This window comes from Harpia harpyja, chromosome 9, assembly GCF_026419915.1.
Source record: "Harpia harpyja isolate bHarHar1 chromosome 9, bHarHar1 primary haplotype, whole genome shotgun sequence".
Taxonomy (NCBI): Eukaryota; Metazoa; Chordata; class Aves; order Accipitriformes; family Accipitridae; genus Harpia; species Harpia harpyja.
The window spans coordinates 22,940,990-22,965,598 of NC_068948.1; the positions used below are offsets into that span (position 1 = coordinate 22,940,990).

A 24,609-nucleotide genomic window follows, 5' to 3' on the forward strand; every position below is an offset into this window, starting at 1 on the left:
GCGCTGCGCGGGACCATGGCGGCGGCGGCGGCGGCGGCGGCCGCTTGTCCCGGCGGGGCGGGCGCGGGGGAGCAGCGGGGCCGGCGGGAGCAGCCGGGGGCGGCGGCGGGGCCGCGGCAGGTGCTGGGGCCCGGGTGAGGCGGGGGCCGGGGGGCGGTTCGGTAACGGCAGCCCTGCCTGTCCCCAACCCTGCCTGTCCCCAACCCTTGCCTGTCCCCAACCCTGCCTGTCCCAGCCCCGCCTGTCCCAGCCCCTGCCTGTCCCCAGCCCCTGCCTGTCCCCAAGCCTGCCTGTCCCCAAACCCTGCCTGTCCCCAAACCCCTGCCTGGCCCAGCCCCTCTGTACAGCCCTTATCCAGCAAAGAGAGACCCCTTCCCCCTTTTACACTTAAGAGAGCGATGGTTAAGTCCTGGGCACAGGAAAATCATTATTGGGGGGTAATAAACAATAAAGGAAGAGGGGGAAAAAAATATCCTGAACTGCATAGGAGACTTACAAGAGGCTTGCCCCAGCCTGCACGCAGCTCCAGAGCTTGCTGATGTCCCCCCCCACACAGCATGAGTGGGATGCTGCAGGACCTGCGTGTCCCAGCAGCACATCTTCCTCGGCACAACTGCCTTAGGATGGGTGTCCTTGCAGAGAAGTGGGTGGATTTGGGCTGCATTTGAGCCATCTCCTGGGGTTGTGGTTGTATTTGGGGTGCAAAACCATTCCCAGGATGATGGAGCTTTGCTGCGTCCTGCTCTTAGAATTCGGTGCTTTGTCTCTTCTCCCATAGGTTTGTGTTTGAGAATAGGAATATGTCGTCTAAAGTCTACATCCTGCAGCCTTGGATTGTCAACCTCTTGGTGAATTATGAGCAGCTGGATGCCAGTGAGAATCTCCTGGCTGGGCAGGTCCTGCGGGTAGGTACCAAGAGGGACTGTCCTCCAACAGTGTTTGAAATCCAAATTCCTGGAAGTGTTTAGGAGTCCCCAGTTTGGTGGCTGTGGATGGGCAACCCTTCCTCCTCAAAGTCCCTTTTTTCCTTTGAGGTGGAGGAGCTTTGCTTTGCCCATTTCTGGCAGCTTTGGCTGACTTTTGCACCTCTGGTAGGTGTGCCCTGCTCTCATCCAAAGAGTTTGCAGTCTCCAAGATCATTTTCTCTCCTAGCCTCACACTTGCAGACTGCCTTGCCTTCCTCCTCCTCCTCTTTGCATCCTGTCCTTCCTTGTACCGCACCAGTTGATGGGTGGTCCTCACAGTGGGTAGCATGAGGCAGAAGCAGGACCTGCTGAGGTGTCTGAAGGCTCATCCTGTCTGGTGGTGAGCCTTGGTGGGACCACAGGCTCATTCTCCCCTGGATGCTGGCTCTTTTGGGAGAGCCTCTTGTGTGATGATTCAGGGCATGGGGCTCTGAGGCACAAAACTTGCTCCTGCGTCATGCCTGGAGAGCTTTTTCTGCAGCATTGGTGGTGTCTTTGACATTTGATCTAGCCTATGTGGCAGGAGAGAGCTGTAGTCGGGATTCTTGCCTGTTTGAGGCCTGATGGGCAGCATGAAGGAAGCAGGAGGAAAACAACTGAGCGGAGTCGGTGCTGCTGATCATTAGCTGCGGACTTGGAGGGTTTGGATGAAGATGCGGTGAGACAACTGAGTGCACAAGCAGACGTGGGAGCCTCACAGGCAGGGCATGCGGTTCCTGCCTTGTGATGGGTTGTGGTCATGATCTGGATGCTGGAGAAACCCAGCTGCAGTGCTGTGGTTTGCTGTTCTCTTGCAGCCTTTGGGTGCTTGTAGCAGCTTCCCACCATGGACAGCATTGTTAGCCATCTCCTAATGTCTTTTGGGGAAGGAGTTTTTTGAGGCAGCTCAGATGCCTCCTCAGTAACAGAAGCAGGAAGGAGAAAAATAAGTGTTGTGATTTAAACAGAAGGAGAGATGAGATGGGGAGAAAAAAATGACAGCGAGAGAGAGAAGATCCTGTGGTCCTGTTCCCCATCCCATCTGAAGAAGTGGAGGTGGTGAAATCACTGGTTCCCTACTTGTTGGCCCAGTCCTCCCTCCCAAGCAGGAGATCTCTTGCGCCTGGGCTAATAAAGACCCAGCAGTGAATGAGTGGATCCCTGCTCGGGTTCGAGGGATTAATGGGGAGACTTGCCTCAGTGTGACCACTCTCCAACCTACACCCACCGGAGTCTTCCACAATGAATGAAGGTTGGGAGTGTATCTTGAGCAGCAGAGCCTTTCTCCAGCTTGCTCTGGGCTCCAGATATGCCTGCCTTCCTCTCTATCTGTTTCAGAACTATAACTTCAAAACCTACCCTATTCTTTATCTCGTTTCTTTACCCAGTTCCATGAGCAGCCCTGCCTGCTGCTGGTACCCGTGCTCTCGTGCAGCGTGGACTAAGCCACCCTGCCTCCGCTGGGAATCCAGAGTTGCCCATAGTGAGTGAGCACATGGTGGGACTGGCCACTTGCATGCTGGGCTTCTCCCCCCAGGGCAAGGGGACACAGCCAGTGGGGACTGCTAGGTGGCTTGAGCTGTGATACCTGCAGGAGCAGGATCCTGGTGGCATGGGCATCCTTAAATCCAGCAGCAAGCCTTGTTGGCTTGTACAGGGACTTTATGCAGTGGGATTGGCAGGCTCTTCATGTCAGAAGGTCCCAGCTGATGATGACTGGTCTTTTTAGCGTGGTGGGCACCTATTAAAGGATGTATGCATACCTCTTGCCAAATGGAGGTGGCGTTCATGCATGATAGGACATGCCTTTTCATGTCCCATCTTCATGCATTGTGTCCCAACATCAGCAGTCAGGTGAATGATGTACATGACATATGTGACCAAATCGTGTGTACCGGGAATGAATCCCAGGGCTGTAGGGATTGGGGCAGGCCAGGACTGATCCATAGCTCCCAGCCCACGGAGCAGGCAGGCATGAGACTTGGAGGAGCAGTTTATTGCTTCCCTGAGGGGTTGTTTTGACCCAGCATGGACATGGCTTAACACAGGCTCAGGGTTGCTAGACCAGGAACTTCATGCAGAAGAAGGGAATGGCTGTAGTGATCCTGCTGGTTACTGCTGCTCTCTGTCTCCCTCTGCTTTGCAGAGGAGCACATGTCTCAAGCCTGCCCAGACCCCTTTTGCCTGGATTCCTGCTGCTCGTTTGGGTAAAAAAAATGCTTGGTTGTGGCTTCTCTCCCACCTTGCCTTTGACTGCTCTCTCGCACAATGTTGCATGTCCCTTATTCTGTCTTGGTGTGGAGCCTGCTCAGTTCAGCCGGGAGGCACAGGCAGGTACCGAACCCCTTGGTCTTGGGGTAAGCATTACCACCTGGCTTCACGGTGAATGGTGACCTTCACTCCTAAGAGTCCAGGCTCTCAGCCAGGCATGGTGTCCTGTCCATGTTCACGGGGAATTCTGTAAGTGAGATGTCTTTTTTTCCCCCTCCCTGATCTCTTGATAGGTTTTGAGTGACTCAACTGCTCCAGGCCAACCTGGGGTCCTCCAAGATGCTGTCCTACAGGTCTCAGATGGGTCCTACTACATCCGTGTGGTCATTACACCCGAAGCTCTGCAGGCAGAGGAAAAGTGGGTTCCACCGTGACTTGGCTGTGGCTGGGACAGCGGTTCTCCACAGCTGCTAGTGGGGCTCCTGCCTGGTCTTGTTTCAGGTTGTGTTAAGCTAAAGCAATCACAGGGTGGGAAGTCTGCGTGAAAGAGCTGCTAAGAGAAGAAAGCCAGAATGCTGGGGCTTGGTGCTCCGGTTTCAGCTAGCTGGGATGGGCAGGGGTCGATGGCAGAAGCTGCGATGCCATGTAGATGTGATTAGAAAGGACTAAAGAACCCATGGGCTTTGTGAAAGGAGCCAGAGCATTAACCGTGGTAGCCTGGGCTGCACCTTCAGTGCTTTCCTCAGTCTCCCCATTCGGACATCCGTAGACTGGCGGGGTGCTGGTAGCAGAGCCAACGATAAGCAGCAGGAATAAGCTGCAGGAACCAGGAGCCCTTGGTCCCTGATGCTCATGCTGAGATGTGTTCCAGCATGCCCTGGTGTGGTTGGTGTGGCTGTTGGGGGAGCCCCGGTATGTGTCTGGGTGGTCCAGCTCCATTCTTCATCTCTCCAAGACGTTCCTGCTCTGCTCTTTTTCTAGCACCCACATGCAGCTCAGGCTTTCCAGCCTTATTTGCAGAATCATCGTCTTGCAGAAGTACACGGTGTGTTTCCGGGAGGAGGCCAGGCTGGTGAGTGCTCTGATGAGTGGAAGCAACTTGTTCCTTGTCCTTGCTGTGCTTCCTGCATGCTTGCCTACTTTGAGTGGCTCCCAGGAGCTGGAGGCAGATGGTGGGTGGTCTGTCTTCTTTCCTCTTCATCTGCAGCTCCTGGGAGGGTCTGTGGCAGTTGGCCTGGGCACTGGGGCAGGGGATGGCATGAGCCCACCCTGGGGATGTGGTGCATCTCCCCCAGGCTGTTACCTCCTGCGGTTGTGCAGCTACAGGAGATCTGCCCGGACTGCTGGTGGCAGAACTGCCTGCTGTCCCCTTGCAGGGGTTCAGGAGTGTCCCCATGGCCTCGGGCTGGCCCAGCCTGGTGTGTGGCTCTTGAAGAGCCATCGGCTGATGGAGGAGGGTACAAACCCCCCGTTGAAGGGGGTTGTCCTTCGTGAGTGGGCCCTTACTTTTGGTTGGAGAGTTGGTGGCAGAGCTGGGGTGTGTGGGGGGGTGCTCGCTGGCCCCGAGGTAGGTGGGAGCAGAGGTGGGACTGCAGAGGTGCCTTACGGGCTCCGTTTTCCCTGCAGGAGGATTGCGAGTTTTACCTCACGGCCCAGCGTTTCATCGTGCTGCCCATGGAGAGGCAGAGGTTGGAGTCATCTGACGGGTACGGCCCATGGGGCAGGAAGGGGACTCTGCTCTGGGGGGGGGCTTCCTCATCTTCCCAGAGCAACGCTGACCCTGGCAGTCCTGGTGTGACCTGGTTGTGGTGGGGCCTTTTTGCTCTTTGAAGGAGGAATTGTCTCCATTGCAAGCTGTGAAGGAAGATGGGGATTCGAAGGGAATCGGTAACCGGCTTCTCTCTTGCTGCAGGAACCAGGAGCCCTCTGTGCTGCAGAAGATAAAGGAGCTCTGGCTGTAAGTATGGGGCTGGCCATTGCTGGGGAACATATCCAGACACCATGACCAGAGCGTGCAGGCTCTGACTGAGGTTAGAGCAGGCTGGCAAGGGCAGGCAGAGGTTATGGCAGCTCCTGGTTAACCTGTGGGACTCCCTGCCCCAGGATGTGACAGAGCTGAGTAGACCATGCCAAACGAGGTCCTGGTGATGCAGAGAGCTCTCCATCCCCAGCCTCTTCCTCTGGGCTGGCGGAGCTGGGAGGAAACACCCATGGAGAAATTGTTCCTGCCAGCCGTGGGCAGCGTGGCTGGGTGGGTGAAGGCTTGTACAGCTCATTCTTCACTCCATACTGGGAGCCCCAACTCTGGCAATCCTCAGGGGTCTCCATCAGTCCATCTCCAGGAACGAGGCTTCCTGATGGGTATCCCTGGGATACTGAGCTGAGGTCAGTGGCCAGATCCAGCACCCAGTGGGGAATCCACTACTTCCACAAGCCACTTCTACCAAGTCAGGGTGCTCGATCTGTGAGTGAGAGCTGCAAAGGGCTGCTGACCTGCGTGTGCCCCAGTCCTAACCTAGCTTTGTCTTCTCCTTGGTCATTGCAGGAGGAGTCTCGCTCTGAAGAACGCTCCCAGCTCAGGTAAAGGATTGTGTGGGGCACGCGATGCTCTGGCTGCCTAATGGGGCTCCTGGCTCTCCTCAGCTTGGTCCGTGTTAGGCAGAGGTAGCACAAACCTGACCAGATAGCACAAGGCAACGTTGCTAAGCCCAAAGCAGGACAAGATGGTGCTGACAGCTAAAGCAGCATGGGCCATTGCACGCCTGGGTTCATGCTGCTGCTCCAGGACCTGTGTGGAGAAAGGAAAGATAGTTTCTAGAAGCAAAGAAAATGCAGAATTTTGTGTGTTTCCACAGGTTTCAGTGCACATTACAGTCATGCAGCAGAGTAAAAGTATTTGCAAGTGAGGCTTGCCTGAATTAAGGTGTCTTCTCCACTGACTTTTGTGTATTCTTCCTCCAGAGCCATCCATCTCTCAGCTGATCGATGCCATAGGACAGAACCAGCTGGAGGTTTTGAAGGAAAATGCTGAGGAATGCTTGGATTTACAGATGCCCAAGGACATGCCAGCGACAGTGAAGGATGAGGTTCCTGTCACCCAGTGGGAGGCAGAGCGTAAGAAAGAGGTCAGTCTGGCTGCTGTGGCCATCTGAGACAGGGCTGTGACAGTTCTGAAGGGGTGGGAGAAGGAAGGGGAAGGGTGGTGGGCTGAGCTGGAGGTTTGCTGGGGAGAGAGATGGCGTTCAGCTGCCAGTTATGGGTGGGCTCCTGCATCTCGAGTGGGACTACCCAGCAAAAACCATGTAACATGTCTCATTTCAGCAGGGCGAGGACGTCTTCGTGGTCCTGGCCAACACCCTGGTGATACCTCCTGAGGAGGAGGTAGTTGCTTGTGATGCTTCCAAGGCAGGTCAGTGCGGTGGCCTTGTCTGCAGGGTAGACAGGTGGGCAGTTCAGTGCCCAAGCATGCAAAATAAGGGTCTCTCTGGGGTGGGGAGAAGAATTCCTTTGCTGCGGCTCTGCCACGTGCTGGGGTGCGACCAGCAATGCCCCTTTCGTTGCAGACACAAGCGAAGCAACTCCTGGGAAGAGCGGTGATGGCAGGACGGTGCCAAGTGACCTGAGTGTCATATCCCAAGCAAGCTGTGAGTAGTGGGTTCTCCGTATCCCACCCAGTCTCTTAGTAGTTTCCTTTGCAGTTGGCTCAGCCCATCTTCTCGTTGGATTGAGTGGAGGCAGTACCAGCATAGCCAGGTCTTAGGGAGACCAGGACTCCCAGCCCTGCCTTGAGCAGGCAGGGAATTGCCCCATTCCTGGAGCCTCCTGAAGCTAAGCAGCTTCGGTTCATTGTGCTGGGAGCCCAAGTGATTTTGTCCCTTTGATGCCGTCACGGAGTCAAGTCTTGTACCCGAGTGTGGGCTCGCGGGTGGCTGTGGTTTGGCGCGAGGATGGGCTTGTATCACCTCACTGGGCTTGATGTCTCCAAGCTTTGCTGCAGAAGTACCTGCAGAAGCTCCACAGAGAGGAGGAGCTGAAGGGAGCTGCTGTCCTGGACAGTGCAGGGTGTAGGGAAGGTCTTCTTCCCTCCTGCCCGCTCTCAGGGCAGCATCTGCCTCTCCGCTGCCTGCTACAGGGGCTGGCTGAGATCGTGAAAGGAGTCTGGCTGGAGTACACCCTAGTTTTGGTTAGAGAGGGCTCTCAGAGCTCCCCTCAAGTGCTGTCTCTGTCCGAGGCCCCATGCACAGTTCTTTGTAGCTGCTGCAGGGTTGGGAGTGGGCAGCTGCTTTCTTTGCCAAAATCAACACCCCGACTTGATCATTGCAGCTGGCGAGTCAACAGCCTTGTCCCGGAGCTCGGAGGGATCCCTGGACAACCCCTGGAATGGACTCCCCCCAATATCTTTGACCCTGAACTCTTCAGATGGTAAGTCTCCATGCCCCAGTGTGTCCAGCCTGCCTTGCAGGCAGGAGACAACCCCTCTCCTCTCACTGGGTGACCACGTAGCTCCTCCTGGATGCTGGCTTGCTTTCTCCCCTGGCCAAAAAGTAGTGCTGTAGCATTCTCATTGCCCTGTGCCTGCATCATCCCAGCTCCGATGCTCTCCTGCCCAACCTGAAGTGCTGGGGCAGGTCCGACCACTAGCCGCCTGCCCCCTCCCCAAGCTGACCGTGTATTGTCTCTTACCAGAGAAGAGCTTTCAACATGACATTTCACTGAAGACCCAGCAAGATGTGGCTGCTGACAGCAACACCCCTGACTTGCTGGAACCGTGTAGCCAGGACTCTCCCGAGGGCTTGCCGCACGGAGAGCCGGTGCAAACCTCCTCTCCCTCCTTGCTCCACTCCTACGGCAATACCAGTCCAGTGGAGGCCGGCACCACCTGGGCAGTGTCAGCTGCGGAGGCAGCCTGCAATGCCCCCTGCGCCTCTCAAGGCCCACAGGTATTGGGGGGCTCTCAGGCCCCCCTGCCATCTCTTTCTCCAGCTTTTCCTGTCTTGCCCAGCAGCCGCTCACAAACCCTGCCCGAAGGGATACCTCACAGGGAGCAGGCAGACTCCAGTGGCACAGCTTCCCCTCCAGATACAATGAAGCATGGTCCGGCTCATGCCAGGACCCAGGAAGGAGATGCTGTGGGTGCCAAGAGGAAGCTGCTGGCAGGAGATGGCCAGGCACTGCAAGCCGTCTGTGGGCAGCAGCATTCCCGAGGTGCCCCATGGGGCAGGGGGAAAGACACAGGCAGGAGGCTGGAGCTTGCGAGCACACTGGGTGCAAAGAAGAGCAGAAAGGAAGAGACGGGGCTGCGGCGTGGAAAGGAGATCTCAGAGGAGGAGGAAGAGCAAGTATCCCCAACGAGTGGCCCCAGCTCCAGGCCGGAGCAGCGCAGAGCTCTGCAGCCGGTAAAGATGAAGCAGCTGGTGGGGTCCCCTAGGGGGTGGTCCCCAGGGAGGCTCTCTGTGTCCCACCCCACTGCTGGTGTCCATCCCCAAGGTCTTTCCTCACCTGACTGGTAGGGACGGGGAGTTGAAAGCAGGTATTGACATAGATGGTGGCTCCAGCCCTCCCGAAGGAGGATCTGGGGCACTGGGTAAAGATGTGGTTGAGCCTGAGTTGGGTGGGAACCAACACTTGCTGGAGCATCTTCCAGCTGTCTAGGTAAAATAAGATTGGCAGAGCAGGAAACAATTGAGGGAGAGACTCCGGAGTTTTCCTAGGTGTATTGGGGTCTTGAGCTGCGTGGTGGGGCTGTGCTCTGGGCTTTACAGCTGGGGCAGACCAGCCTCACCTTCCCCTTTGCTTCTGCAGTATGTGAAGGAGAAGCCGGCCCAGTACAGATACGAGGCACCAAGCCCCGAGCTTTGCGAGCGGATAAGATCTGTCAGGTGAGTGCAGTGATAGCCTTGTACGGCCGGCCCTTGTTCCCCCCCATGGCTGGCTCCATGGGATGCAGGCATCACTGCTTGCCTCCCTGCAGTGGGTCCCCAAACTCTGCCTTACCCCTTGTCACCGGGCTGCCCCGGCACACGGCAGTGTCTCCCCAGCCAGGTCCCTTCTCACCCTGGCTCCTCTGGTCTGGTTTCACAGGATCTCGAAGGCGATGCTGAAGTGGGCGTGCTGGATACTCACCGACAGGGAGGTGGACTCCTGAGCCCAGCCCGTCCTTCATTTCTTCACCGGTTCGGCCAAAACAATTTAGGGCTGCCTGGGATGAGCAGTTGGGGCAGGGATGGGGGGGACACCAGGACCCCTGTCCCCAAGGGGACTGCTGAGTGGGTTGGCCTGACTGCAGAGACCCTGGCTCCAGAGATGCTGGGGACATGACCTGTTGAAGGCTAGCACCTTCAGCGCTGAGGGGAAAAAAGCATCCGTTCAGGGATGCCTGTGCATGAGCCGGCATCCCTCTCCCACCTCTCCCTCTCCATCCTTTCCAAATGCCCTGGCCCAGCGAGTGGGGACAAGAGGTGACCCAGTGCCACCGCCCTAGCAGGGGCGGCAGTGGTGGCAGAGGCCCCACAACCTGATCCCCACTCGGAAGGCAGCACAGGAGTTTGGACATTTTATTGATTGTTTTAGGTAGGGTCCTGCACTGTTTGTTACAAAAAATATCCCGCAGGGTTATGCTGTAGAAATTAAAAATAAAAATTCTATATTTTTTAAATACACGGCTCTTGTATTAAAAAAAAAAAGGAGAAAAAAAAAGAAAAATAAGCATCTTGCTGCTTTGTCGTAAACATCCGTGTAAGGAATGCATTTGGTCCAGAGCAGTGATCAGCACAGGAGAAAGCCGCTTGGGTGTCGGGGTAATGCTGGTGCCATCAGGAGAGCAGCGGGGATGGCGAGGCAGGCACGGCTGGAGCTCGGCTGCAGAGCTGTGTGCTGAAATGCGATGGGTCGTGGTCCTGCTGATGGAAACCTGCATCTTGGGGGGGCAGGAGGGATGGAGAGAGCGGTACCCTGCGGGGTGAGGAGCTGGAGAGGTGAAAGGGCCCTGGTAACGCTTGCTAAAAATGGCTGGCTGCCAGCACCGCTGCTGCCTGCCCAGCTGCTGCCTAAAATCACCAGCTCCCCCCTCTGCAGCCTGCGACGGCAGAGGCCATCCGGGGAAGGCGATGCCACTCGGTGGATCCCGAGGGTTCCGGCATGGTCCCTGGGCATCCTTGCCCTCCTGGGCGATGTTGGTGGCCCCAGCCGTCCCCGCAGCGAAAGGTGGGCAATGCCGTCGTTAGCCAGCCCCGCGGCCACATCCATGCCAGCCCGGTACAGAGCATCTCTGCTCTCCGCACCCCAGCTGCCAATCATCCCAGCACTGCGCTCTTGCTTGCAGGGTTTTATTGGGAACAGTGCAGCGGCATGCAGGGGCTTCACTGTCCCAGGGCTGGCTCCCCCCGGCCCAGCACTGGGCGTCTTTGGTCTACGGCTGCTGAGTCTTGTGCATTTGCAACAGTTTGTGCCAGGGCTTGTGCCCGTTCGCCTTCGGTCCCCGCTCCAGCCTGTGGCTTCTCCAGCCCAGCACGAGGCCAGTCCTGCCGCGTGGCACCTACAGAGGTCATGGGTGCTGGTGTGAGTTGCGGGGGGGGCGATGACACTCCATACCCCAACACTCGCTTTAGGAGGGACACAAGGGAGGGGAGCATCAAGTCCCACCTGCAGCATCCGAGGACGGTCCAGGCTCGCCCTCCGGCTCTGGGAGGGAGTCGTGCTTGGTCCTCCGTTTGAGGACAGGCGACCGCCGCAGGCGCAAGGGGACAGTGCCCGCTGGGAGAAACACAACCCAGCCCCACATTACAGTGGGGCGCAGCTGCCTGGCTCGCTCTGCCCGCAAGCCTGAGCAGCCTGGCTGCTACCAGAGCCAATCCCAATGCCAAGTCCCCCCCCATCCCCAGATCTTCCTGTTGTGGTGATGCCATCACCTAGCACCCCGGCACCACAGGTGGCCACCCACTAGCTGAGACAGGCGGCACCACCGTGTACATGAGATGCCACCATACCAACGCCTGCATCCTCCAGCATAGGGTGCAAGGGGAGGTTCAGGGTCCCACTCCAGCCTCCACTTACTTCCCAGCTCTGCTGGGCACTCGGGCTCCCTGAGCTGCTCCTCGTGGACGGACACAGCTCGGCGGCTGGTCCCCCATGGTGCCACCAGCCGCGGCATCAGCCGGTTGTCTGGAAAAGCAGCGGGGAGTTGCCATCAGGGGGGGAGCCTGCAGCACCCTGAGCTCCTAGCAGCCCCCCCCATCAGCACCCAGCGCTGAGTGCTTGGGTCCCTGCTGCCCTCCATTTCCAAAGGGCTCCAGGAACAGGCCAGCAAGTGGGATGGGGACCCCATCGACAGCTCGCGCATCCCTACCTTCGGTGTCAGGTGGTGTGGGCAGGGGTGTACCAGCACCCACCTCCCCGCCGTGGCTGACTCTCCGCGGCAGTGCCGCCGGCGCACTCCTCCCCGGCCGTGGCAGGCTGCTGCTCCAGCCTTCCCGGGCCCCGGGCTCTGGTAGCACGCTGGGCTCGGGCAGGATGAAGGAGTGCCGGGGCTGGTCGGAGCTGGTGCCCTGCAGCTCGATGGGCAGCTGTCTTCCCAGGGCTTTCCAGGCTGGCCGGGGCTCGGCCAGGCCAGCACTGGGCTCCATCGTGGTGGCCGGGCTGCGGAAGGGTGCATCTGTGGGGAAGGCAGGGCAGAGCTGTGGGTGCCCAGCAGTGACGGCCCCAGGGGATGGCTCTTGGTGCTGGGAACAAGCCTGCAGCCACCCCAGGGACTGGGCAAGGTGCTGGGTTTCTGTCCACCATCACGAGGGTTGGGCAGCCATGGGTGCAGAGCACCCTCCCTAGGGTGGGACCCTGCCCAGGCACCCGTGCCTACCAGTCCCCATTGGCTCTGGTCCCCTTGTAGTGCTACTTGGTGCTTGCAGAGGGGACCGAGCCCTCTGGCCTGGGGGCTGGTGTGAACCCCCCCCAACACCCACCGGTGACCCACCTGTGGACACGGAGTGCGTGCGGGCCTTCAGGGAGGGTGGGGAGTCCGCAGAGCTGTCCACAATGTCCCCTGCAAGCACAAGCCACCGGCCACCATCAGTGCGCTGGGGTCTGCCCCATGCCATCAGCACCCAGCGAGGGGCGGACATGGTGGGACCCGCAGCTGGGAGCCCGAGGGGGCCTGACCATGCCCATCCTGTGGGTGCCCAATTGGGTGGGGGTCAGGATAGGGAGGATGCAGCCCCTCACCATCTGAGCCAGCTTTCTTGATCTCGCTGTCTTTGCTCTGCAAGGGGAAAGAAACCTGGTGAGGGGTGGGATCAGAGTGGCAGCGCCCTCAGGGACAATGGGTGGCAGAAGGCAGGGTGCTGCCCGGCTGTGGGGTGGCTGCAGGGGGTGGGTGCATGCCAGGGAAGGAGGGACAGACAGACACCATGCAGAGCATTGGAGCCCACATATCGGTCCTCTTGCAGAGAGTTATGTGACAGGACAGAGGCCAGGGGCAGTGGTGGCACAGGGCTGGGTGCTGCCAGGGGACCCCCATCCCACGGACCACCACCTCCACCCGCCCTTTGGGTGCAGGATCCATCCTGAAATTGGAGCCACTCCCCACCTGCTGCTTCTTGCCCTCAGCAGACGGGCCCTTGGTGACACCGATACGGTGGAGCATGACCTGCACGCGCTGCTCGAAGGAGGCGGGCAGCTCCCCCTCGCTCTTCTCCAGCTGCCTCTTCTGCAAGACAGACACAGCCCTTCCAGGGACACAGCACCCACCACAGCACCCACAGCACCACCCACCACAGCACCCACAGCACCCATCCCCAAGCCCAGCCATGCTCCCCGGGAGATGGAGGCATGGCTACAACCCAGCAGGTACGTCCCCAGCCATGGGTCCGCTATCCTCACATCCCCCTGCGGTGCCTGGCTGACCCCACCACCAGCACCCTTGGGTGGGAGCAGTACCCACCAGGTAAGCCGAACAGCAGCGTCAGTGACAGTGGCTCGGTGATGGTGACAGTGCTTACCTTGTCATGCCTGACCCCCAGCGCATCCTCATCCTCCCCTGACAGCAATATGAGTGACTGGGATTTGCCCTCCCGTGAGTACTTGGGCCGGATCCTGCGGGCAGAGTCGGGGGTCTGGCAGTGCTCGGGCTCTGCCTGGGGCTCGGCAGCGAGTCCCCCCTCCTCTGATTTACTCAGCGGCTTGCCCGCCTCGCCCGCCTTGCTGGGGGCTCGTAAAATGTCACTGAGCATTGAGCGCCTGCTCCTGGGGGCTGCGGAGCCGCCCTCGGGCTCCTTCTCACACTTCGAGCCCCGGCTGGATTTAGGTTTCTTGAAGGCAAAAAAATTTCCAATTTTCTTCTTGAGGGTGCGGGAGCCGGAGGGGGCCAGAGGGGCTGATCCCGGGCAGGTCTCTGGAGCTGTGGGGCTGGGGAGAGATGAAGCATTGGGAAAGGTGAGCTCGAGGCTGCTGAGGGGCTAGGGGTCATTTCCCTCCCCCCCCCCCCCCCACTCTGAAGGGATGGATCCAGACCCCAGGCATCCCACCTGAGACGACGCTGTCCTGGCAAGGGCAGCCGTTCCCAGCGTGGGACCCCATGGGTGCTGCCCCAGTGCCTCCCTGCTATGGGACAGACCCCACAGCCCCTCCTCCCCAGGCTTGCAGGAGTGGGGTGCTGTCTGCATCCTGCTCCCCATGGCTGCCATCCCAGCCCTCTCCCACCAGCCTTGCCCTTGGCGATGCCCCCCCCAGGTGTGATGTTTTCCCCAGCATCCCTTTGGCACTGGGACCAGCAGCATTTGCAGGGTAGGTGAAGGCAGGGGGGTTGCCGAAACCCTGGGGATATGTGTGTGCCAGAGTGCTGGGTGGGTGCAGGGCCTTAGGCACCCCCCTGGGCTTACGGCAGCTCCTCTGTGATGAGCCTCTTGGCGAAGAAGTCCTCCAGCCCCTCATCCACGCGGGTGATGCTCCTGTCCTCACTGTTCTCACAAGCCACGGGCTGCACCTGCGAGCAAGCACAGCTGTCAGCCCGGCACAGGGCAAAGATACCCCCCCATGAACACGTGCCACCCATGCCTGTGCACGGACAAGTGGGTGCCCATGCAGGATGGGTGCTGGCACCCTCTGTCTCGCTGCATATCCAGCACAAAAGCCAGACCACGGTGTTATCAGCTGCATCTCAGCTCTAATCCCGCTGCATCCCTGGGGCTGCGGGAGCTCCAGCCTGCCCTGGGCTCCTGCCAGCCCCTCACCCTGCCTGCACAGGCAGGGCAGCTTGGCTGCCAGCCCCCTGCACCCCGCTGGGTGCCACATGTGGGGTGCTGGTGGTTTGCCAGCACAGTGGCTGGGGTACAGCATCCGTACACGCTCAGGCACCCATGCATTACCCACAGGTAAGGTGCCTCTGACCCTCCTTGGTGACACACAATGATGAATCCTGCTAAAGCCCTCCTAGAGCTGGGCCAGGTCTCTGACCCTGCTGTCCTTGTGGGATAAGCCTTTAGCAGGGATGCTTCCTCCATCTGAGCTCCAAGGAAGGGACACCCACACTCTTGGTGGGTGATGGAGTGGGTGCCCTGCATGGACCCGCATCTGCATCCTTCAGGCTGGTGCCCATCCTCAGGTCCAACTTTGGAGTGCCACCACAGCCTGGATGAAGGCCACCCATGGCAAAGCAGTCCATGCCATGGCCAAGCCTTCCTCCACAGCACCTTCCTCGCCCTGGCACGTGGCACCGCAGCGGTGGCTTCCTATTGATGAGAGGGAGGCGCTTCCCCATCGGTGGCATTTAAATCCATAATGATTTTTCATTACGGCTGGATTGATGCCGCTCAGGAGCCGTTCCAGTCATTTGAGATCTGCTTTCCCTGTCACATCGCATCCATCAAAGCCCATCCTTGCTCGAGTCTTGGCCAACCCTGGGTGCCAAGCTTGCCCATCCCGCTGCGGAGAGATGTGCCAAGGTGATGGCCCCCAGGCCCTGCCTGGCCCCTGCCAGCCTCCAGCATCTACCCTGCCTGCGGAAAACGGCTCCTGCCTCTCCTCTGTCCCCGCAGCCTCGCTGGTCCCACCACAGTCCAAGGGCAAGCACCACCATGGCCGTGCAAGCCAGGGCTTTCCGGTGGGTGGAAAGATCCAACTGCATCACGGTGGCATGGGGACGAGGTGATGCCAGCAGGATCTGGCCCTGGGGATGGCGACAGAGCCAGACTCTCCCCTGACTGCACCCAAAAGTTACTTTTCCTTTGGGAAGGGGGCTGCAAAGGCAGGATCCCCAGCCGCTTGCCCTTTGGGTGGGGGAGAAGCGCAACCCACCCCACTGCAGCTGGCAGAGTCCCACCACCATCACTGGGAGCTGTGGCAGCTGCCGGCACTTCGGGGCCGATAGGTTTTGGATGGGGGAAGCAAATTGGGTGCAGGAGGAGAGAGGCAGCCGGAGCCATGGCCGAACGCACCGGCCCTCTGTGCCCAAACTCTGCAGGTTTTTTCATTGCCCCCTGCCTCCCTGCCAGCTCCTACCACTCGGCATCTCCCAGCGGGCAGCAGGAAAGGGGATGGATTATTTCTATGGCCCCCCCCCAGCCCCCCTGCCCATCCTTTCAGGCTGCCCCCTTCCTCCAAGGAGGCTCCAGCAGCGGCTGAAATGCAAGATAATAAACCAGCCGCGGCTCCATGCATCTCATTTTCCTGCCTTGCAACAAATACCGACTGTGATAATTCACCCAACTGGGAAAAAAAAAAAAGAGAAAAAAACCCCCAAATCCACCCCCCCAAGACCTTGCCAACCGCCCCCCACCCCTTACATTTGGCTTGCTGGGCGGTTGCTTGTGCCGGCGGTTGGGCCGGGGCCTGGCTTTGGTGCAATGCTCCAGCTTCTCGCCAGCGGTCGGCAGGTCCATAAGGGATCCGGCGGTGGTGGCGGTGGCAGGCTGCGTGGAGGGGAGCGAGCCACTCGCAGGCTCAGCATCCTTTGTGGAGGCAGGGCGTGCCGGCGGCGCGGCGGGGCTGAGTGACGGTGGCGCCCGGTGAGCTCGGAGCCCGCTGGCGTCCCTACCCGCCGCCGGCTCCAGCTCCGAGACACCTACGAAGGGCGAGAGGGCCCCAGTTGGCATCCAGCCTCGCCAGGCCTCCCCATCAGCATCAGCATCATCGCCGCCACCGCCACCACCACCACCGTCACCTTCGCCCACGCGCGGAGGGTCAGCGGGGTGCTCAGTCAGGGGAGGGGAGCGTGACCGAGAGCTTGCGTGGCGGCCCCCCCAGGGGAACAGCTTTGCAGCGTAGCTGGGGATGGATCCTGCCGCGGTCCCTGGAGGTTTGCACGCATGGGATGTTGCAGGGGGGGCGGGGGGAGGGGGACGCTCAGGCAGGGACTGAGCCAACCCCCGCAGCAAGCCCCGAGACCTGCGGCAAGTAGCAACTATATGGCATGAGCTCTGCCAGCGGTGGCCTGGTGAGCAGCACTCACAAACACACCCCGTTTTGCTCTGCAGGCAGATCCTCACTCCCCTCGTTACCCGCTGCGTGGGGGTCAGGATGCTGCTGGGCTCAGGGACATCAGGGGTCCCCTGGGGACACCTGGGTGCCAGGCGCTGAGGTCCAGCACAAGCTCTGCTTCAGCCAAAGCTAAATATGCATCACAGCCAAAGCCCCAAAAGCAGAAGTCACCCACCAGCTGCTCATTTCCTCCCTTCCCCCCCCACCAGATCATGCCCCCCAGGTACACAGGGCTCCATGGGGCTACACCAGCAGCAGAGAAGCCTGGGGCAGCTCAGCACCAGCAGCAGGAGCACCCGTGGGCAACGACTCCTTCCCTGTGCCAGGTCCCCAGGGGTGCTGGGGGCGTCGGTGATGCCCATGCCGCTGGTGGTCCCTGGGATGGCAGGGGGAGATGCCACGGCATCCACAGTCACGGACAAACCTCCCACCCCTGCCTGGCTATGTGGGGAGGGAGCTCAGGGCATTTGCCCCACCACCAATGGGCACTGAGCCAGCTGAACCCCCAAAAACAGCAAAAGAGCAAGCTCAAGGTGAGCTTTGCCTGTGGACCTGCACCACGGCACCGGGAGAGGCTCTCCGAAGGGGCAGAATCTCTGTCAGCCTCTGCCCACAACCTGTAGCATCACCGCCGAGGGCTCTGCCCAGCAGCCCCCCGTATTGCTGCTGAGAGCCCCCTGCCCCTGCCATGCCCTGGCGGAGGTGGCATGGCACACACTGAGCCGTGACAAAGGGAAAGCCGCGCGGTGACCTTACTTCTCACGGTTGGCGTGGGCCGAATGCTCCTGAAATGCTTGTTTTTCCTCCGCAGGGCCATCTTGTACTGCAGGGAGAGAGGGACAGTGGTGGCTTCGGCGTTGACAAGCTGGCCATGGTGAGCAGCATCCCTCAGCAGCCAGAGCCAGCCAGGCTTCGCCCAGTGATGGGTGCAATGCCTCCATCACCCCCAGACCTCCAGGGCTGCACCCCCTCATCTTGGTCCAGCACCAAAACTGCCCACAGTGCCGGATCAGATGCTTTCCCCGTCAGGACCCTGTGCTGTGCTGGATCCCAAGTCCTGAAGCAACGGCCAGCCCAGCCAGGGCCACCACAAGGACATGTTCCCGGTACCGGCAGGGCAGGCAGCATGGCCGGGCAGGCTAACGGTCCCATTTCCCAGCACTAATTGCCTTACTGCTGCCCTGGGGGGGTGCCGGGGGTGCATGCACCCAGAGAGGCTGTGGCGTTAAGCCTGGCATCATCCGGTAAGGCGGATAAAAGGCAGTTATAGCACGGGCATCACGCGGCGGTGGTGGGGTCGGACCCTACCTCCTCCACGGTGAGGTCCAGAGGATTCCTGCCCCTTGCCGGCACAGTGGCATCATCCTCAGCTGGCTCCGGCAACACGACCGGGAGGTCGAGCCCGTGCGTGGGGAGGCTCTCCGCCTAAAACCATTAGGAAGCGCTTAAATTATCCCGGGGGCTGAAGCACGCCCAGCCGCCCTGTGTGCTCTGTGCTGCTCTGCTCCCTACCCGTGGCTGGGATTTGCGAGCGGATTTAGGCCTGATTAGCCGGCTGCCGGCCCCAGTGCAGCTGCCCTGAGCCTGCCCCGGTGCACGAGTGGCCGGTGCCCAGCTTCACCCCGGCACCCCCCACCACACAGCGGCTCCCAGACTTCACTCAGGATGTTAATGCTGCTGTGACCACACTGGGAGAGGATTACCTGGGAGGAAAACCAGCCTGGGTGGGAATTGTCCTGCTTCCCAGACAGCAAATCCGTGGTCATAGTGTTGGCTGGTGCCTGGGCAATGCTGGGGTACCCAGACCCCCCATCCCGCATCCCAGCCCCACATCCCCATCCCGCAAGTGCTGGCAGCCCCCGGCACTCACCAGTTTGCACTGGGCAATGGTCAGGTCTCCCAGCACGGCATCCACGATGCAGTCAGCCACGGCGGCTGTGACGGACAGCTTGATTTCACTGGGACCGGAGAGAGGGGTGTCAGGGACAGCACCTGCAGCCCCTGCAAGACATAGGGCCAGCCCCTCCCCAGGGAGAGCCTTGCTAGGGAGATGGATGCTCAGCCGTGGCACCCAGAGGGGCACCTAGGACATGCCCTCACTGGGTGCGTGCTGCTGGAGCAGGAACAGGAGCAGGTGCTGGCTGGGATGGAGGATGCTGAGTGCATCCCCCATTGATGGTTGGGGCTCCCCTCTGCCAGCCATGGGGATGTGCCTGCAGGAATATCACCCCATGGGACTTCCCAGCTTCCTAGGGACACATCTGAACTGGATCCAAGTGGGAAGCAAAGCCACAGTTGGGAAAACGCAGCTGCAGGACCCAGCACACCACCACCACCACGAGGGGAGGGGAGCAGTTGGTAGGGACACCCCCCAAATCCTCATCTGGCCAGCCACCAAGCGAGAAGGAAGAACAGCATGTCACCCACTTCAGCTTGCTGAAGACATCGGTGACCATCTGGTCCAGGACGACGCTGAGGCTGAGATGGTCCTGGAGGTAGATCCGCTCTGACATGGCGTTGACCAGCTGGTCCCTGACTCCGCTCTTCTGCACCACGGCCGGGCACAGGCTGTGCGCTGTGTCCAGCACTGCCTGCATGATCGCCTGAAATTTGGGGAGGAAAGGGGAGTTTTCAGTGTCTTTTCTATCGGGATTCACGTGGTTTCCAGGAGACACCACGTCCCTTATCCTCGGGCCGAGGCTGATGAGCATCCAGTGCTGCCATCAGCTCTCTGCTCCCCCTGGCAGTTCCCCATGGGTGCCCACCTGGATTTCCCGGCCGCAGGTCTGCGATGCTTCCTCCGTGAGACACTCCAGCTTGTGCTGCAGCTTGCCGTTCTGGTATGGGCTGTTTCCCACTTCGTACAAGAGTGGCAGGATCTGCCATGGGAAGAGAGATGGTGCAGATCATCCCACGGCACCTCATCCTTGCTTTCCACCCATGTGCAGCCTGCATAGGTGACTGCCCCATGGATGAGCATCACTTGCATTAGCTGGGGAGACCCAGCGACCTTCTGGCTTTGCTGGCCCCTCGTGGTCCCCGTGTCCTCCCAGCTGGGCCCCCAACTGCTCCCCACTACCCACTGACCCTCCTTCTCCCCCTGCACCCAGCCATGCTGCTGTCCACGTCCGGGGACATTCTTTCCCGTCCCTTTCCCCACCTTTCCACCATCAGCTCCATCCTCATAAATCCTATTTCAGCCAGATTAAGTACCCAGGGGGGTGCCAATAAATTTGAGAAAAAGAAGAAAGAGGTGGTTTGAAGAGAAGTATAGAAGAGGGAGGAGAAGGTGCCATAGGGAGAGAGAAGCAGGACCAGAAGGATCAAACCAGAGCTGACAGTGCCAGGAGCTGCCCAGCGGATGCAGTGGCCTTCGTCACACAGCTGGGGTGGGATGAGGGTGTCCCAAGGAGGGACCCCTCGGGGATGCAGGGAGTGTTTCTCACCGGTGTGGGCATCCATGGGTTGCAGGGTGTGGCCAAAGCTGGAGCACCCACCTCTCCCAAGGAGGGGTGCACGAGCAGGGGGTGCCCTTGCTGAAGAGGGGGTGCGCTTGTAACCCCCACTTCCTGGGGGGTGCGCACACAACTGTGTGCCTCTGGGGGGAGGGGATTAAGAACATTTTGGGCCTTGTTCTAGAATGGGATTCAGAAATTTGCAGCTGTTCTTTAACATTTTGCAAGTGCTCGGTGATGCGCATCTGTTGCATTGACGATTCTGGTGTTCTCTGACTGCCGGTTAATTATGTCATTAACTAATCAATAACCCGCTTCGATCCCAAATTGAAGCTGGGCGAGTTGCGGGGTTTCCCCGTGCAGCGGACTTACGCTGACGGAGAGGTTGGCATTCCTGATGGCCTCCTCCGCGCAGACGATGTCTGCCTCCGCCTCCCTGCCCGGGCAGGCGCTGAGGATGTCGACATGCTTCTGCACACTCAAGCAGATCTCGTTCACCATCTGGAGCGCAGAGAGGCTGCGTCACATGCCGATACCGGAGCAGCACTGCCAGTTCCCCTCTTTGCTGTGACTTTCCCGGAGAAAGATATGCCAGTGCTGCCCAACGGGGTGGCGGGGGCACAGGCAGGATACAGCCCCCCAGAACATCCCTGACTAATAACTGGGGATGCCACATGGCAGGGATTTGCTTGTGAGTGTGCACAGGGAGCCAGCAACATGCTGTGTGGGTAACATAGCGGTGAGATATTCCAGCGTTGCATATGCATGAAACGCACAGATGCAACCAGGAGGGTTCCTTGGAGATATGCTTTCTGCCTGGCCTCACTGTCATCCCTCCAGACTGCTCTGCCCTCCACTCAGAAAAGGTGAAAAGGAGTTTGTGCTGCTTGCGAGAGCTCACACGAGCTAGCCAGGGTTGTCTGGGGCAGGGGAGGGCAGCCCCATGCAGCAATTTGGCTGGCAAACCTGTTCGGAAGAGGTGGTGAGGATGCCCTGCTGCAGCCGGAAGGTCTGCGCAGGCAGCATGCGCCGCAACTGGTTCCTTGTCAGACAGGACTGGAGCTGCAGCAGGCAAGAGGCCATGAGCAGCTGGTGTCAGTGGCACCCGACCCCGTGACCCCCCCAGCCCACATCCCCCCACCTTGTGCACCGCCTCCTCCGTTTTCTCGGGGTTGCTGCGGTACGCCTGTGCCACGTCGCTCATCGGCAAGGGCATCGACTTGAGGGTGTAATTCCTGTGAGGCAGCACAGGGGTGAGCGGGTGCTGTCAGACCCCTTGTCAGCCTCGTGGGGCTCATCCCTGCTGTGTATTTCCCCACAGACATCCAAAGCCCACCCGACAGCAGCCTGGACATTGCCCCAAGGTCCAGCCCTGGAGGTGGGGATGGCTAAACTCTGGCTGTCAGCAAACCCCGATGGGGCAGCAGTGCCCAAGCTCTCCATCCACCCCTCTTTCTTCAGACCTCCAGAGAACCTGCATGGCTGAAGATGAGACCTGACGGTGTGCTTGGCAGGTGGACAACTTCTACCTAGCATCTTTCATGGGCAGGGAGGAGAGGAGCATCACATCTCCACCAACAGCAGATCCCCACCCTGTGCTCGTCGGGGGCTGCCTTGGGTGACACGGGGCTGTGCTGGGTTGGGATGCAGAGCCCAGGGGAGACCCTGAGGTCAGTAATGAACGTGCCATCACCAAATGGGTGGCAGGTTGCTTTGCTGGCTGCAAGGCCCAAGCTGTGGCCCAACTCCCTTGGGACCTGTATGCAACTGTGATGCACCTGCTGCTTCTAGTGGACAAGAGGCCCTGGGGACAGTGACATCCTGGTGCCAGAGGCTCTTTTGCATGGTGGTAGCAAGCCAGGAGGACCAAGCATCTCCTTCCTTACCTCTCCAAAGCTTGAGCCACCTCCAGGAGCCCATGGGCAGTTGTGTTGTTCCTGTCCCAAACCACGGTCCTGCAAAGAAAAGGACATGAGTGAGCCCTGCCTGAAATCACGCAGCCCCGAGGTGGGTGCCCACCCACTGGGTGCCAGGAAGAGTGAGCCCAAGGTTGACCTCAGGCACCAGAAAGCCTAGAAATGGGGTTAAAAATCTGAATCTCAATATTCAAAACCTAAACTTGGACTTTGTAAGGAGCTGTAAAGTACATGGCTGCCTGGAGGGAGTGAAGGGCATAGAGGACGTGGTCAGGCACCATCCTGCTGGCAGGGGCAGATGTCCCCCAGAGGAACAGCCCTGGCTGGGAGAACCCTTCCCTGTCCCCTGCAGACACCCCTGCCTTGCCTTTGCAGGCACAATGTGGTAAAAAAATGGCATTTTAGGAACTGATGCCAGAGCATGGAGTGAGGGCAGTGACTACAAGGGTCTGGCTGCAGCATCCCAGGCTGTGCAGGAGCCTGGCAAAGAGCTGGCAAGTGCTGGGGTAGGGATTGAGCTGCTCTCTTGCCTTTCACATGTCCCCTGCCAGCACTGGCAGATGACTGCCATGAGAGCAAGATACGGTCGCAGCATCTGACTGTGCACCAGGAATGGTCCAGGGCCACATTCGTGGTCACCAGGAGCCATGATAAGCCTCCTCTGATGGCATCAGCATCACAGCAAGGACCACCATATCAGGGCCACCTGGCACAGGGTGGGAAGGGCACCCACAGGGCAATGTGGACCTACTGCTACCTGAGCTTTGTGTTGATCTGCAGGGCCTTGGCTAGCATCTTGGCCCCCGTGTCCCCCATGGCATTGCCACTGATGTCCAGAGCAATGAGGCTGGTGTTACTGCCCAGGGCACTCAGCAGGACGTTGGTTCCCAGCTTGAGGCGTGATTCGGCCACGGACAGGGACTGCAGAGGCTAGAAAGGGGAGAAGAAGGGGAAAGGTGGCCAGGACACGTCGGGACGTGTGTCACCCCTGCGGACACAGCCTCCATCCCTGCCCAGCAGCCGCTGGGCTAGCAGCTGCTGTGGGTGCCTGGTGCTGGCTTTGGGGACCCCAAGTCATGCTGAACCCCAAGAAACAGGAGGGCAATGGGTGCTTAGGCAACACCCTGGATTTAGCTCAGATGCCTGGCAGGCAGCGAGGAGGAAAGAGGTTTTTTTTTGGAAAGCTGGGCTGCAGCCATGTTACACCAAGCATCTCCTCTGTACCTTTAGCCAGACACAGGCTCCCGCTTTCCCAGATGAACGGGAACAGCTCTCGCTTCTCTGTCTGAGCATCTGCTTCACACAGAGGAAAATAAGAGCCGAAGGATTTGAATGGCGGGGGGGAGGGGGGGGTTGCTCCCAGCCTGTGCTGGGAGGGATCCAGACAGCACCCTGGCAGGGAGGCTGCATGGTGGTGGTGGAGGGCAACCAAGAGCATGGGTGGGATGGTTGGGGTGGTTGAGGGCAAGCCAGACTTACACAGTCATCCTCCTGGGTGAGCTGGACGATGCGGTGCAGGACATCCAACAGCCCCTCCCTGCAGGAGAGGTGGCGGGGGCAGTTACACACGCATCCCCTGGGGCCACGGGGGCAGCTGGCAAAACTCCATCCTCCCTCCCGCTCTTGCCCGAAGCTGTGACGTGTCCCTGCAGCACCTGCGGTCCCATAGGGACTGCGCCAGGAGCAGGTGATTGTCCCCCCATGGCCCCAGGCTCCCTGTTGGGTTGGAGCAGGCAGGATGGGCAAAGCAATCCCTGGCATTCCCAACCAGCCCATAGGCTTTCGATGGGGAGAAAGAGTCGAGGAGTCGAGGTGGGTGCATGGTGCCAGGATGGCTCCTGGCCCCGGGGTGCTGCAGTTTTGCACTTACTTGGATTTGATGTTGAAGTTTTTCCCCAGAGAAACGTGCCTAATGGACTTGCTTCTGCCAATGGAGAGCACCAGCGTCACCATGTCAGGGTCAAAGCCTGCAAGAGATGGGGGACACCCACCGGGATGCTCCGAGCAGTGCACCGAGGTGACACCAAAGTGGTCCCTCACAGGAGACCTGCAGAGCCACCAAGCTGCCACCGTGGGCTAGTGGAGAGATGCCCAGGGCAACTCCTGAGCATCTTCATCCTCTTCATGGCTCTTCCAAGGAGACCTAAGACCTGTACAGAGCGGGGGTCCCTGAGGAGTGACCCCAGGGAAGGAGCACCCGCTCTGGGGCTTCCTGCTATTTGGGGCGCCAAGGCTGTGCTGAGCCATGGGGAGCACTTATGGAACTAGAGATGGCTCTTGCTTTCTGCCATCCCACAGGGATGTGCCATCCATCACCCACCCAATACCCTGGACAACATGGGAGGAGTTCTCACAGTGCAGGTAGCTGCCTGCACTTCCACCCTCATGGCTGCGGCATCCCACAGAAATTCGGCAAGCTAAGGTGACATCCCTCCCATGGGGCAAGGATGCGGGCAGGGATCTGCTCGCCCAGCTGCTCTGCCAGCCAAGGGCAAGAGGCATCAAGACCCACCTATGGGACTGTCCCTCCTGCATGGAGCTGCTCTACTAGGAAAGCCAAAAATAGAAGCATAATTTGGCAAAGGTTGGCCAGAGATTTTGGGTGAGAGCGTGAGATTT

The 24,609-nt window shown here is 59.6% G+C and overlaps 2 protein-coding genes across 4 annotated transcripts in view; one reads left to right on the forward strand and one right to left on the reverse strand.

The window, feature by feature from the left end:
* LOC128146057 (adrenocortical dysplasia protein-like) lies at positions 1-9,779 on the forward strand. Of its 3 annotated transcripts, none has more exons than XM_052797110.1 (14): positions 1-134; positions 779-905; positions 3,449-3,573; positions 4,137-4,227; positions 4,782-4,861; positions 5,068-5,112; positions 5,701-5,735; positions 6,117-6,280; positions 6,480-6,564; positions 6,719-6,799; positions 7,479-7,577; positions 7,842-8,551; positions 8,958-9,034; positions 9,237-9,779. In XM_052797110.1, exons 1-14 carry the CDS (start codon positions 16-18, stop codon positions 9,298-9,300), a joined length of 1,902 nt encoding a protein of 633 aa, XP_052653070.1. In that variant the 5' UTR covers positions 1-15; the 3' UTR covers positions 9,301-9,779. The 3 variants fall into 3 exon arrangements, with proteins under 3 accessions (XP_052653070.1, XP_052653069.1, XP_052653072.1); XM_052797109.1 differs by having other exon boundaries at positions 6,477-6,564; positions 9,237-9,778; XM_052797112.1 differs by lacking the exons at positions 1-134; positions 779-905 and having other exon boundaries at positions 3,463-3,656; positions 6,477-6,564; positions 9,237-9,775.
* The window catches only part of CARMIL2 (capping protein regulator and myosin 1 linker 2), a 25,076-nt gene continuing 10,162 nt past the window's right edge, over positions 9,696-24,609 (reverse strand). The window contains exons 19-40 of the mRNA XM_052797108.1: positions 23,861-23,957; positions 23,470-23,527; positions 22,748-22,920; positions 21,961-22,029; positions 21,216-21,309; positions 21,041-21,136; positions 20,447-20,575; positions 19,385-19,498; positions 19,047-19,222; positions 18,490-18,577; positions 17,928-18,044; positions 17,376-17,442; positions 15,926-16,203; positions 14,024-14,127; positions 13,145-13,550; positions 12,733-12,852; positions 12,369-12,405; positions 12,121-12,189; positions 11,500-11,805; positions 11,208-11,315; positions 10,797-10,907; positions 9,696-10,689 (exon numbers count right to left, since the gene is read on the reverse strand). Of these exons, the coding sequence (XP_052653068.1) occupies positions 10,514-10,689; positions 10,797-10,907; positions 11,208-11,315; positions 11,500-11,805; positions 12,121-12,189; positions 12,369-12,405; positions 12,733-12,852; positions 13,145-13,550; positions 14,024-14,127; positions 15,926-16,203; positions 17,376-17,442; positions 17,928-18,044; positions 18,490-18,577; positions 19,047-19,222; positions 19,385-19,498; positions 20,447-20,575; positions 21,041-21,136; positions 21,216-21,309; positions 21,961-22,029; positions 22,748-22,920; positions 23,470-23,527; positions 23,861-23,957 (2,993 nt within the window). The 3' untranslated portion in view covers positions 9,696-10,513. The remainder of the gene's footprint in view (positions 10,690-10,796; positions 10,908-11,207; positions 11,316-11,499; positions 11,806-12,120; positions 12,190-12,368; positions 12,406-12,732; positions 12,853-13,144; positions 13,551-14,023; positions 14,128-15,925; positions 16,204-17,375; positions 17,443-17,927; positions 18,045-18,489; positions 18,578-19,046; positions 19,223-19,384; positions 19,499-20,446; positions 20,576-21,040; positions 21,137-21,215; positions 21,310-21,960; positions 22,030-22,747; positions 22,921-23,469; positions 23,528-23,860; positions 23,958-24,609) is intronic.

Coding starts and splice junctions, on each gene's coding strand:
- LOC128146057 (XM_052797109.1), top strand. CDS start 16: ATGGCGGCGGCGGCGGCGGCGGCGGCCGCTTGTCCCGGCGGGGCGGGC. Junction 5,736..6,116: donor GAAGAACGCTCCCAGCTCAG/GTAAAGGATTGT, acceptor TTCTTCCTCCAG/AGCCATCCATCTCTCAGCTG. Junction 9,035..9,236: donor GAGCGGATAAGATCTGTCAG/GTGAGTGCAGTG, acceptor CTGGTTTCACAG/GATCTCGAAGGCGATGCTGA.